The sequence below is a fragment of the Lithobates pipiens genome, unplaced genomic scaffold (assembly GCF_037356315.1).
Source record: "Lithobates pipiens isolate NorthernLeopardFrog02 unplaced genomic scaffold, aLitPip1_a1.2 Scaffold_22, whole genome shotgun sequence".
Classification (NCBI taxonomy): Eukaryota; Metazoa; Chordata; class Amphibia; order Anura; family Ranidae; genus Lithobates; species Lithobates pipiens.
The window spans coordinates 317,872,564-317,887,403 of NW_027507784.1; the positions used below are offsets into that span (position 1 = coordinate 317,872,564).

General features: G+C 42.9%; 1 protein-coding gene across 1 annotated transcript in view; it reads left to right on the top strand.

Moving 5' to 3' along the window:
* The window catches only part of TOP3A (DNA topoisomerase III alpha), a 50,589-nt gene extending 41,094 nt beyond the window's left edge, over positions 1–9,495 (top strand). Inside the window, exons 16-20 of the mRNA XM_077449438.1 lie at positions 3–168; positions 2,274–2,417; positions 2,574–2,696; positions 3,975–4,696; positions 4,924–9,495. Coding sequence (XP_077305564.1) covers positions 3–168; positions 2,274–2,417; positions 2,574–2,696; positions 3,975–4,696; positions 4,924–5,102 — 1,334 coding nt within the window. The 3' untranslated portion in view covers positions 5,103–9,495. The remainder of the gene's footprint in view (positions 1–2; positions 169–2,273; positions 2,418–2,573; positions 2,697–3,974; positions 4,697–4,923) is intronic.
* Positions 9,496–14,840: the final 5,345 nt, after the last annotated feature.

Genomic DNA, 14,840 nt, shown 5'->3' on the forward strand with positions numbered 1-14,840 from the left:
AGGATATGATTCCATGGGCTTCGAGATGTCCAAGCCTGACCTTCGAGCTGAGCTGGAGGCAGATCTGAAGCTCATTTGTGAAGGAAAAAAGGACAAATTCACTGTCCTGAGACAGCAGGTGCAGAAATACAAGCAGGTCTTCATTGAGGCTGCAGCCAAAGCCACCAAGTAAGTGGGGGTTCTCTTCTAAATTGCATGTATATTATTGGGACAGTAAACATACACTCCAGGTTGATTTGGCTAAAAAAAAGTTGGCCGTCCCATCGAGTCCTTCAGTGCACCCACTTTGTACTGATTTATTTTAACACTCTTATCCCAATGTATCCCCATACCCACCCAGAATTATCCTCATCCCTCTCCAGGAGAGAAATGGATGATTCAGGGCGGGGATGGGGCCTACATTGTGGAGAGGGATGGAGGATTCTGGGTGGAGATGAGGATGATGGCGTGGCAGCTGGTGCTCCATCAGATGTGGGGGGTGTGACAGGAGACCGACCTCTTACCCTGTGTTGGAAATAATAGGGGTCTCTATCTCACGACCCAGTTTCTGATTTCTGGCCGGGAGGAGGCTCATAGCGGAATCGGGAGGCAACGTGTTTTATGTCATTCTCCGTTGGTGTCCTGCGGGCCAGCAGCTGCCTGCTGTGCTAGCAGTTACATTCATTAAGCTGCTGTATGGGCCGGGCCGCTTGGGAGGCTCGGGCACCTTACAAGTGTGCTGCTTGTACCCCTCTGATGAAAACCTGTCTTCACTACATCTCTGCTATACATGCACTTCTTCCTGTGTTTTTGAATTAAACCATGCTGCAAGCAAAAAGGAAAACAAGATTTCTTCTTTTATTTTCAAATTGTATTCATTATGAGAGAATGGTCACAGGCAAAACACTGAAAATTAACTAGGGCTTTTATATATCCAGGGGCACTCTCAAATTTAGAACTATATATTTATATATCCTGATATGTAAGGATATGTACATTATTATTATTATTATTATTATTATTATTATTATTCAGGATTTATATAGCGCCAACATGTGATGTTTCATTTATATTTCCTTTTTTATAATTTGTTTGCATTGTGATGTCATGCAACGACCCTTTCTTTAAGTATATTGTGTCTTGGATTGGATATTTTATTGTAGTATGATACTGTGGAAAATGTTTCACTAAAAAGATTTAATCTGAAAAATGCTGCAAGTACACTAAAATACCTGTGATCTGCTAACTTCCTGTTTGAGCTGACAACAAAGTGCTTCTGCTGTACTGATAGTCCCAAGTGGTGTTGTCAGCCCTGCTAAGCTACAGAACACATTGCCTTCTCTTCATTTCCATAAAATAAGGGGGAGGTGTTCTGTAGGATAATACGATCACGATATGTACAAAACCAGAAAAGAATTACATTTCCTCTTGTACCTTTAAAAAAATAGTGAGATCAAGAGACAAGGGGGGTATTTGTGCCCAGACACATTTAAATATCCCCATTTTTTTTCATGATCTCCCCCCATTTTTAAGGGTACATGAGGAAATGTAATTCTTTTCTTTTTTTGATGTAAAAGGAGATTTTTCTTAAGTGTTTTGTAGTCCAGCGCATGAAGCTCTCTGGATTTCAGATCAATATGTATTTTCCTGCACTTGCAGTGTATTTAAGAGCCAAAACGCAGGGAGTGGCATGTATTACAGTGATGTAGTGAATATGGTTATGCGTGTGTTGTTGTTTTTTTTTTTTTTTTGCCCAAAGTTATTGTAAAATTCAAGTTGTAATGCATGCCAAAGCGCATTCATGATAAGAAGTAATGTGTAAGTGTAACATTGCCAGGTGTTTATTACCTCTCACAGAGCTCACAGTACTTCCCCTGACAATGCCGTCATCTGCTTTTCTCCTCAGAAGGACTGAGCCATCTTCAGTCATTTCCATGGTCACCATCTACTTCCTAGACTAAAGATGCCAGCTAGGATATGACACAATCATATAAATCCTGGAGCCTGTGCAGTTCTTGGCTGTGTTCAAAAATGCGTGACACAGATCAGCCTCTCACCTTGTGACTTGCTACAAAGTAATAGTGTTGTGTAGGGGAAAGTAGACTGAGGAAATTCTTCCTCCTGCCTGTAGCCATCTAAAGGGCATCCACTCAGCCTAGGCAAAGTCACTTACTGTTAATGTCTGGGATTTATAATTTTCCAATTTTAAGATAACGCCATACATTCTGTCACAGTGGTTCTTGCTCTGCAGCATGCTAACTGAACCCCCTTGATTTTGTGCTTCTAATCCACAGGCTGGACGAGGCTCTGTCTCAGTACTTTGGCCAGGCAGCACAGCCTGTGGAACAGCAGGAGATCTACCCGGAAACGCCACTTCCTATACGAAAATGTCCGCAGTGTAACAGGGATATGGTGCTGAAGACCAAGAAAGATGGAGGGTGAGTGAGAGCCAAGGGATCAACCATGGTTGACATCTGAAGATGTTGACCTGGTGACAGAGAATTCCTTTCAGTTGGAGAGCCCATAGGTCTCTCACTATGGTTGGACAAAGTCATTTTCCCCACTAATATTAATACCTTATCTTTCTCTTTAAGGTTCTACATTTCGTGTTTGGGTTACCCCAGCTGTAAAACCTCAATCTGGTTGCCCAATTTCCTTCTGGAAGTGTCACGGGATGATAGTGTGTGTGATGTGTGTAGACCTCATCCAGTCCACAAGTGAGTATAGGTTCAGCTAACTTAGCAATGTTTCTGAGCAAAGAAAGTGGTCCCCTTAGCATCTGGGTACTTCTTTCACACTGCATTATGGGGGAGGGAAGTAAAGAGAAAATCTGATTGGACAAGGTGCATTGTGATTTACTTCTCTACTTTGCATGGATTAATACCCCCATCCCCATGATAATCTTTGTATGCTGTATAAACTCTTCTTCATTTCCCTATTTGAGTTAAGCAGGATTCTCATATGCCTGTAATTTATCTGGCCAATGGTTGTGTTTTTTTCACATAATTTAATTGCAGTGTTAATCCAATTTTTCAATAAAAATTGTAATTTTAATTAATTCTCTTTAGTTGTTGAGTTGCAACCTTAGCCTGGCTTCACACTTGTGCGATGCAGGAACCAGCCCGATTATAGCACTGGTTCCCGCATCGCATCTCTCCCGCAGGCAATTCACACTGCCCTCTGTGATGTGCTGCGGGTGTCAATGCATTGTTAGTGACACCCCCAGATGAGCTCATAGAATGCAGTGTGAACTATGAACTTGTACAGGAATCAGATCGTATTTACAATAATCTACATTTATTCAAATACATTCATGTCATCTTCTGGAAAAAATAATAAATATCCTGATCATTTAAAGCATGATAGACAGTACAGTGCTTGTGCTGTATAATTTACTCCTTTGTTCTAAAAAAAAAAAAAAAAAAAAAAGGGAATAAAACAATAAAATGTTTTTAAAAAGGTTCCTCTGTCCCCTGTCTTCTCTTCCCCTGTCAGCTCAGGAGTCGGCATTATGAAATTCTGTAATCCCAAAACCTTGGTTAAAGTCCTTGTAAAATTATGTAATCCGTTCTGTAAAAAGATATCTTGTCCAACTTTATAGTGCAAAATATCTTACATGACTCGCCGGAGCTGCTCTTTCCCGCTCCGAGCACTGCAGAGGGAGGGGCCGATGACATCAGCCAGGAGGAGAGAAGATCCACGGCGGGTCACGTGAGTGCCCAGCAGTGCCGTAAATATGGTATTTTCCACAATAAAGTTACACAACGTGACACACTGCACATTATATAATCTTTTTACAAAACAGATTGCGTGTTTTTACAAGGACTTTAACTAGGGCTTATTTTCAGGGTAGAGCTTATATTGCAGCCATCCCCAAAAAACGTGCTATGTCTTTTTTTTTCGGGGTAGGGCTTATTTTCAGGAAAACTGGGTAGCAAGCTTTGTTCGCCTTACAGATAGGTTTATCAATAAATCTTTTGTTGATTTTTCTGCAGGCTGAAGCTGAAGTTTAAGCGTGGTAGTGTCCCTCCTATTATGCCCCTGGAGTTTGTGGGCTGTATCGGTGGCTGTGATGAAACTCTTAGAGAAATCCTCGATCTAAAATATCTACAGGGTGGCAGCAGAGCACCTCAGCCTGGCCCTCCCCGTGAGAGCAACCATGTGCAGGTTAACCAGAGAAATAACCGAATAACCAATGATCGAGGAGGCCCAAACAGGCAGCCACCCACCAAGAAAGAGAGAAAACCCCAACTGGTGACTCCAGCTGTACAGAGAAATGTACCGCTCATCAGTGCCAACCCTGAGAATAATGAGGTGGTGTGCAACTGCGGTGTCAGTGCTGTGCAGCTTACCGTGCGTAAAGAGGGACCCAACCAGGGGCGTCAGTTCTACAAATGCAGCGGAGGAAAATGCAACTTCTTTTTGTGGGCAGATCAGGAGAACGGGGATAGCGGGAGTTCACCGCCATTGCAGGTGTCTGCAGGACGTCCATCAACCTCGTTCAACAGTTCCAGGGCCTCCGAAGGGTTTCGAATGGCAGGAGGAAGCGGGGACTCAGGATTGGGAGGAGAGACCAAGTGCATGTGCAATCAGCCAGCCATCACACGTACTGTGCAGAAGGATGGGGCCAACAAAGGCAGACAGTTCCACACGTGCTCCAAATCCAGAGAGCAACAGTGCGGTTTTTTCCAGTGGGCCGATGAGACCGTCCCTCCAGGTGAGCAACGTAGGGGAAAATGGGGCCATATATTTGTAACTGGCGAAGTAGCATGGTCATCAACAATTTTAAAAGTGTATGTGAATGTATTATCACATCAATAGAGATGCTGTGCTGGTATGGACTAAATGATCCATCTGTCTTTGTTATGCTGCATAATAACCTGACTAGAGCAAATGTAGTCCATCTTGGCATCTCACCAACTTCTCTCTCTTTTTTTTTCATAGGTCCTTCTGGAGCTTTTCCGACCACATTTGGTGGAGGGTCTGGAGCACAGCGAGTATTTGGTCAAAAAAATAAAAGAACTGATAACGCGGACAAAGCTCCAACGGCAAAGAGACCGCGCACATGTGGCATCTGTCACCAGCCGGGTCACAACAGAACTAACTGCCCACAGAACAGATGACAAGTGTTCTGTTGAGTCTGCAAAATAAGCCATAGAAACTTAAACTCAATATGCTTCAGCGCAAAGGCAGACAAGTGATTTTGCAGCCTTTAGATTATTGCACACAGAAATGCTGAAGGCTGTAAAGGATAAGTTCACCTTTTTTAAAAAAATGCACATCTTTTGCAGGTAAAAAATGTGCATTTATTATTATATATTTTTTTTTTATTGGGAGCCTGGAAAGCATTGCACCCACAATCAGCAGACCATGGGTGCTATGCAGGGCTCTTGCAGACCGTGTGTAAGCTGTCTGGCCACACATTGTAACGGGAAGCATCAATGAACTACCACAATGCTCAACAGCGCTGTGGTAGTTCAATGAGAACTACAAGCTTACAGCCGCAATGGCTGCCACCGGACCTTGTAGGTTTCCGTTCAAAGAACTTGGTGAAAGAATGATGCATCCAGAGCCCCGCAAAGCCACGTTCTTTGCAGATTGTGACAGAGAGCAGGGGGAGAATATCCCCACCGCCTATCACAATGGGGAGTTGTGGATTTGTTACATGTTACACCCTGAATATGTTGCAATAGGTTAAATTATCCCTATAAAGATCTGGCCAGGATTGACAAGAGTTTCTGACGTAGATGTTTTACTAGGATTATAATATGGCAGTACATCCCTTTTATAACTTGTCTGGGGGTTGGCTTAATTGAAACAACTCTCTTACAGAGCTACACTGGCCAATGTTTGCCAATATTTCTGGGTGTGCTGGATGCCTGTGTCCCCTTCTGCATGCTGGGTTTCCATCAGCCAGCCTCCACAGGTCTGCAGGAACACAGTAGCGATGTAGAAGATGACAGGTAGAAGTACATTGCTCAGCAGGGGATACAGGCATCTGACACATCCAAAGTGTCAGATACTGAAGGTTCTTTATCCACAGTAGCTCTGTAAAAGAGCAAGAATGGGAGTTGGAACAGGTAAGAGTGATTCTTGTACAGGTTGAAGCTTTTTGTATTAATTTTTTTTTCAAGCAACAGGGTCCCTTCAAAGTAAATCAGTTTCTTGCCCGTGCAGAGAAAAGAACTGGTTTACTTTGCTTCCTCCACAGCTGTATATACTAATCCTAACCTTCACTTCCCCATTGCTCCAGTCTGCAGCAGAAAATTCTGCTCTGTATGAGCTGCGAGTCACTCAAATCTTAACGTTTACACAGCAGTGTGGGCACTTACCATATGTTAATACCGGTGCTTGGTGATCCACCCAATACTCGGGAGTACTGGGCATGTGCTTCACTCAAGGGAACCGTTTGGGGCAACAGGGGAGTTAAGCAATACTTAGTATGTTAAAACAAAAAAGGATACGGTGCTAAATACAACCAAATTATGACAAATTTACGTTAATTTAATATAATGAAAAATAAGTCCATAAACATGTGCAGTAAATTCTTCTGTGTTCTAAAGAATATTTTTTTTTTATAATAGTGTTACACCAAGGGATCACCACCACAGTGAGAAGTGCACGCTCGCCATTCGTACGGAGACCTGTAAATCAATAAAGGGCAATTAGTGCTTTGGGATAGGTAGTATCTCATATTGAATGATTGTACACTGAATGTACACTCTTCATTAGGTGTTCAAAAATACTCCCATATCTTCCATCGTCGCTCCAGAAAATACCACCACATCAAACCAGAAAAGTACTGTAATGTTGTATTTTATTATAACAAGTAGACAAATGTAACAAAGTATGGCACTCACTTGTATTTATGCCCAGACTTGCACTAATGTAAACAGCCTTGCAGGTATTAGCACCACCGTACGTCCAACAGAGGATCGGCGTGCGTTTCAACAACCGGCAGTGGCAACACCCGTGGGGCCTCAACTAGTTTAGCTGATCAGGTCCTCAGGAAGCCACCTTGCCCAAACTTCCAGTTGTCTGGACACAAATACAAGTGAGTGCAATACTTTTGTCTACTTGGTATAATAAAATACTACACTATAGTACTTTTTCTAGTTTGAAGTGGTGGCGGTTTTTTGTGATGATGGAAGATATAGGAGGATTTTGGAATATCTAATGAAGAGTGTACCATCAATCAGGTTGAGATACTACCTATCCCAAAGCGCTTGTTGACCTTCATTGATTTAGAAGTCACCGGACTGGTGGTGAGTGTGCACTTCTCACTGTGGTGGTGGTCCTTGGTGTAACACTATGGAAGATTATTCATCAGAACACGGAAGAATTTACCAAGTGGTGTGGGAAATATTGTGCATATTCATGAACTTATTTTTCATTATACTAATTTTATGTAAATTTGTCGTCATTTTGGTTGTATTTAGTGCCTTATCCTTTTTCTGTTTTCTTTCATGGAGGGTGTTTTTTTCACTTTAATGAGGATACACAGTCTGATAATTTAAAAGCAGACGCCTTTATAATTATTTAATATTTAGTATGCATTGCTGTTAAAGTATAAATAAAGGCAAAATTATTATTTTTTTTTTTTTAAGTTTCAACCCTGAGAATAATGAGGTGGTGTGCAACTGCGATGTCAGCGCTGTTCAGCTTACTTTGTATAAAGAGGGACCCAAGTAGGGGCGTCAGTTCTACAAATGCAGTGGGGGAAAATGTAACCAATTTTTTTGGGCAGATCAGGAGAACGGCATGGCAGGACTGCAGGTGTCTGTAGGACGCCCATCAACCTCGTTAAACAGTTCTAGGGCCTCTGAAGGGTTTCAAATGGCAGGAGGAAGCTGGGACTCAGGATTGGGAGGAGAGACCAAGTGCAATCAGCCAGCCATCACACGTACTGTGCAGAAGGATGGGGCCAACAAAGGCAGAGCGCTCCACATGTGCTCCAAACCCAGAGAGCAACAGTGTGGCTTTTTCCAGTGGGTCGATGAGAACGTCCCTCCAGGGAACACCACCACATCAAACCAGAAAAGTACTATTGTGTAGTATTTTATTATACCAAGTAGACAAAAGTATTTGGGATACAGTGGAGAGGGATTAGAATACCTGTCAGTCTTTATTGCTGTCTGTTCTCCCGTTAGGGCAAATAGAGCGGATGAATCTCCCTATGTACCATTATCATTGAAAGTAAAAGAAAACCCAACATTTTTTTGGTTGTCCCCAAAAAAGTAATAGAGGGGAAATATTCCAGTGGGCACACTAGTTCTGGTGCCCTGGGGGTCCCCAAGGAATGCGTTTTAATTTGCAGGGTTTTCCCTGCAAATTTCTGCAACGGTACACAGATGGCGAAAATAAATCTGACCACGGTTATAGCCCTCCCTTGCTCTATGCAAAATGGGGGGGGAGTTTTGCCTGTAGTTCTAATTTTAAAGAAAACTTGCTACATCGGCTCTGTCTCTTCTCTCAAAGAATGGTCCCTAAAAAGTTACTTTTCTGTCAGTGGACAAGTCTGAACTCTGCCGTGTTCAAGTGATGCAGCCTCTGTCAAAGTCTTCAGCATTCAATGCTTCCAGGTGTGTTGGAATGCCGGTGATGTGTCCAATACTGTACCCTGTCAGATAGTGTCTGCCCTGTACTGTGCTTGCGCAGTACGGAGGACAAGGAGACACCGAAAGTCTCCGAAGATGAACGGTGCCTGCGCACTGAGTCCAGGTTCAAGCCCCACCATCCAAGTGGATATAGAGTTAGAATAACAAAATAGCCGAGCGAAGCATGTTGAGCGGCCCTCTTACTAAGTGCTACCGTATATCCACTTGGATGGTGGGGCTTCAACATGGACTTGGTGCGCAGGCGCCATTCATCTGCAGAGACTTTCAGAGTCTCCTGCGCAGTATGGGGCGGACACTATATGATGGGGGGACAGTTTTTTTGTTTTGTTTTTTGCAGAACACCAGCATCACTCAGCCATTTGCCGTAGTTTTTCCTGATGGTTTTATAGGACGTAGTAATAGGGTAGGGGCTGGAGGAAGGAACCATTGAGCACAGCGAGAAGGGGGGGGAGGGTTGGGTTGGACACATCCAGAACCCAGAAGTGTGTCAGATATGAACTTCTAGCTGAAGTCTTTATCACTTGTACTTACCAGCAAGGCAAGTTTTAATTGTTCTATTGCAGGGTATGGATTTTTTTATTTTATTTTTGGAAAGCTGTAAACAGCCTTCAGCTCTTTTGTGGAAGTTTTTAATGAGGTAAGAGCTGAAAATCACTCAACCCACCTTTGTAAACGAGGAAAGCACAAATGTGCATGTTGGGAAGTAATCCTACTGGTCTCAGATTTTATGGTTTTGTTCTAAGAAACGTCATGCCTTATCCATTGTGAGATACTACGTTCTGGTTAAGCTGTATATTCTTTGTGTATGTTGTATAAATTCTAAATGTTTTTATCAAGGGATGTATGGTTCTGTTTTATATTTGAGAATATTAAAACAAAAACAAAAAATCTGTTATAATGGAGTGCTGCTTTATATGTCTGTACATGGCTTTGAATCTTGTTTGTTTTATTGTTATAAAGGAATGAGGATTTAATTCATTTACTGTATGCTGATGCCGTGCATTTTGTTTTCTTTTGATACACTTGATTTCAGACCTTGAACAGACACCTTTTTAAAGTTTATACACAAATTATTTTCATATACTGAAGATGGTTTTTCAAAGGTCATGGAAGCATATGGGTACAGGGGTCTCCAAACATTTCAGTATGAGGATCACATGGCGTAGTTTACAAATATTCAAGGGATTAAAAAAAAAATCTGTTTTTTTTTTTCCTTTTTAAAGGGGTTGTAAAGATAGGGTTTTTCCTTAACCACTTTCAGACCGGACCATTTTGCTGGTAAATGACCAGAGGTCTTTTTACACTTTGGCACTGCGCTGCTTTAACTGGTAATTGCGCGGTCATGCAATGTTGTACCCAAACAAAATTTGCGTCCTTTTCTTCCCACAAATAGAGCTTTCTTTTGATGGTATTTGATTGCCTCTGCGATTTTTATTTTTTGCGATATAAATGGAAAAAGACCGCAAATTTTGAAAAAAAATGATATTTTCTACTTTTTGTTATTAGAAAAATCCAATAAACTCAATTTTAGTCATACATTTAGGCCAAAATGTATTCAGCCACATGTCTTTGGTAAAAAAAAAAGTCAATAACTGTATATTTATTGGTTTGCGCAAAAGTTGTCACATCTACAAACTAAGGTACGTTTTCTGGAATTTACGCAGCTTTTAGTTTACGACTGCCTATCTCATTTCTTGAGGTGCTAAAATGGCAGGGCAGTACAAAACCCCCCCCCAAATGACCCCATTTTGGAAAGTAGACCCCCCTAAGGAAATTGATAAGTGGCATGTTGAGCCCATTGAATATTTTATTTTTTTGCCTCAAGCGATTGAATGACAAAAAAAAAAATTTTTATTTTTTTTTTACACAAAGTTGTCACTAAATGATATATTGCTCACACATGCCATGGGCATATGTGAAATGACACCCCAAAATAAATTCTGCTGCTTCTCCTGAGTACGGGGATACCACATGTGTGGAATTTTTTGGGAGCCTAGCCACGTACGGGGCCCCGAAAGCCAAGAACCGCCTTCAGGCTTTCTAGGGGTGTAAATTTTTAATTTCACTTCTCACTACCTATTACAGTTTTGAAGGCCATAAATTGCCAAGATGGCACAAAACCCCCACAAATGACCCCATTTTAGAAAGTAGACACCCCAAGCTATTTGCTGAGAGGCATGTTGAGTCCATGGAATATTTTATATTTTGCCACAAGTTGCGGGAAAATTACAAACTTTTTTTTTTTTATTTATTTTTTTCACAAAGTTGTCACTAAATGATATATTGCTCACGCATGCCATGGGCATATGTGAAATGACACCCCAAAATAAATTCTGCTGCTTCTCCTGAGTACGGGGATACCACATATGTGGGACTTTTTGGGAGCCTAGCCGCGTACGGGGCCCCGAAAACCAAGCACCGCCTTCAGGCTTTCTAAGGGCGTTACAGTTTTGAAGGCCATAAAATGCCAAGATGGCACAAACGCCCCCCAAATGACCCCATTTTGGAAAGTAGACACCCCTAAATTTAGGGGTACACTAGTGAGACTAGGTAATAAATGGCGGGTGCCCTGAAACTATAAAAAAATAACTAACCAACGTCACCTGTAACCTATATATGGTGATCACTGGTGAAAGGGTTAACTAGGGGGCAATCAGGGGGCTTTATGCGGTAGTATATGGGGGTCCCTGGCGCTATAAAAAGCTGCGGCGAACCTAAATACCTACCTACCTGCCTAACTAGCGTCACCTGTGACACTAATACAGCGATCAGAAAAACGATCGCTTATTAGGCTGGGTTCACACTGGAGCGATGCAGGAACGCCACAAATCCGCGGCGGGTTCCCGCATCGCATGCCTCCCGGCGGCAGTTCACACTGCCCTATGCGAACTGCTGGGAGTGTCAGTGAAATGTTAATGACACCCCCAGATCAGTTCGCATATCGCAGTGCGATCTGCAAACTCGGATCGCATGGTGTGAACACCCATGCGATCCGATTCTGCTGCGGACCAAAAAAAGGGTCCCGTGCGAGTTTGCGGCGGGTGCGACACGAATTCAGCCATACTATCTGTATGGCTGAACTCGAATCGCACAGAGATCGGATGTGATTTGCACTGCAGTGCGAATCACATCCGTTCTCAAACCGCTGCAATGTGAACCCAGCCTTAGTGACACTGGCGACGGGGGGTGATCACGGGGTTAAACCTTTATTGGGGGGGTACCTTAGAACTAAAGGGGGCTAACCCTAACTGCCCCAACAGTTATTACAGTCACAAATGACACCAATGCAAAAAAAAAATGCAATTGGTGTCACTGTGACTGGGGGGGGGGCAGGGGTAATTGGGGGGGTGATCGGGGGGTAAAGGGGGGGTGTGAGTGTGCCTGGCATGTTCTACTGTACATGTGGTGTGTTGGTGCAACTCACCGATCCTCTCTCCTCGGTGCTGGAACGAAAAATACCAACACGGAGGAGAGATTACATCACTTCCTCTCCTGTGAGGAGAGGAAGTAATGTCAGTGAGCATTTCTATTCGTCGGGAGCGATCGCGAGGGGGTGGCCATGAATGAATGGCCGCCCCCTCATCCCGGATCGCTCCCGAACGAATGCCAACCGCCGCAGGCACCGGGGGGGCCCCGATCGGGCCCCCCACCCGCGGGAAGGCAGGGACTTATATATACGCCCATATGCCTGCCCGTGCCATTCTGCCGACGTATATCGTCGTGCGGCGGTCGGCAAGTGGTTAATGTATTTATATGCCTTAAGTGTGCAGCAGCCCCCTAACACTTACCTGTGGTCCCTCTCTGTCCACGATTCTCCCTCGTGATTGGCTGTCGCTACTGTCAATCATTGAACAGAGTGGCAGGGCTCTGTGTCTGAATGGACACAGGGAGCTGTGACTCGGCTCAGGTGCCCCCATAGCAAGCTGCTTGCTGTGGGGGCACTGAACAGGAGGGAGGGGTGAGAGGAAATCCACTGGGAAAAAAAATTGATTTTACAATCAAAGAAATGGAGTCCTCCTTACATCAGGCCCCCCCTCAAAGTGCCCTTTAAATCAAAATTCCCCTTACCATTGTAAGGTTTACACCATGGCTGTAGCAGGAGTCAGGGCGGGTGTGGATAGAGGACGTTTCATCCTCTTGGGAATGCTGGGGCAAGCATGACATTGGTTGTTAGGACACTGGTGTTCCTAGCAACCAAACCACAGGATTGAAGGGAGAATTAAGCCCCATAACCACACTATCAGATTTTCTGCTGATTTTTGTCTTCAGATTTACGAAAACTATATAATGAGGTCAAACCTTAGGAGTTTCAATTTGTATGCAATCAGGCAGGCCCTTGTACTACATGGTTTTGGTAAATCTGAAGACAAAAATCAAAAAGTGTGTATGGGGCTTTAGAGACCATAGACAACCTCTGCTAACCTAAATCCTCAATCTGTACCTATTGAGGATATGCCTTTGAACTTAGCTGCAGGCTGAATGTGGCACGCAGGTCAGTTTGGAGATCCCAGTGCTACAGAAATGCACTTCTAAAGAATCGGTTCCTATATAAAGCAGCGTACAGTCTGTGCTTGTACTTGAATAAATGTAAAGGGAGGTGAAAAGGCTGTCCCTTGTTTTAGGAACACATGTAAGCATGAAGGTGGTCAAGGCAAAAAAGCATTCAATCACATGGGGTTGACTTACTAAAACTGAACAGTGCAAAATCTGATGCAGTTCTGCAATAGAAACCAATCAGCTTCCAGATTTAATTATTTTTTGGGTAAAAGCTTAATGGAACAAACTGAAGTTAGAATTGGTTACCATGCAAAGCTGCACCAGATTTTGCACTGTCCAGTGTTTGATTACATTTTTGGGTTGATTTACAAACTGGTACATTTGGGATGCAGTATAGATTAGAAAGCTATAGGGAGCAGAAGTTTAGCTTAGAATGGCAATATACACCATTGCCAAAAGTATTGGGTCACCTTGCCTTTTATACACATGAACTTTAATGCCATCCCAGTCTTTGTCTGTAGGGTTCAATATTGAGTTGGCCCACCCTTTGCAGCTATAAAACAGCTTCAACACTTCTGGGAAGGCTGTCCATAAGGTTTAGGAATGTGTTCTTTTGGAAGAATGGGGAGAAGGCCTGACTTGCAGTCTCCACTAATTCATCCCAAAGGTGTTCTATTAAGTTGAGGTCAGGACTTTATACAGGCCAGTCAAGTTCCTCCACCCCATCTCACTCATTCATATCTTTATGGAACTTGCTTTGTGCACAGGTGAGCAGTGACTTTGGAACAGGAAGGGGGCATCCCCAAACTTTTGGAACAAAGTTGGGAGCATGAAATTGTCCAAAATGTCTTGGTATGCTGACGCCTTAAGAGTTCCCATCACTCAGGATCATCTTTCAGAAACTGTATAAGGGCCGATTCACACCACAAAAAAAACTCCAGATCTGGTCTTGTATGCGCATTCAAGTGAGTGTCTGGATGTTTGTTCCCCCCCCCCCCACTTTATTTAATTTTTTTGTGGAACTCTCCGCACTGGTGTGAATTGGAAACCATAGAACCTACTTTGCATTTGTTTTTGATGCAGGGGGAAAAAAAAAAAAAAAAAAAAAAAAATTGCACTGGATTGCATGTGGTGTGAACTGGCACTTGATGTTCAGGTTGTAAAAATGTTTCAATTTTATTTTTTTGCAATTGAATGTATTTGTTTTTGCAAACAAACTTGCTCATGTTACTGAGCAGGGAAGCCAGCATTGATTTTCACCACCTAAAGTGAACTACAATAAAAATTAAGTTGAACGTCCCACCCATTTATGAATGGATATTGGGGGAGATAAATAAAAAAACACAATTTTGGTAATCAATGGAGGCAGCTTTAGTATGCATAGACGAAGTCCAATTTCACACACTCTTCAGCTTATATAAGCAATGTGAACAGCAAGCTTTGACAAGGAATTTGCAGAGCTTTCAGCCCCCGTTCACACCTATGCGAATTAGATGTGGCTTACACCGCATCCAATTCACAGGACTTTTTAAAATACATTAATTTGATTGCATCTGGTTCACATATGTGCGTTGCATTCGCATTGCACAAAAAAAGTGCGTTTTCTGTGCATTGCGAATTACAACCCATTATCTTCTATGGGAACACATATGATTCACAGATGCATTCCGTTCTGAACAGAAATTGTCTCCATCTCCTCTCTCCCCAACCCCCTTCCGCCTCCCCCTCACTTATGAAAAACAGATT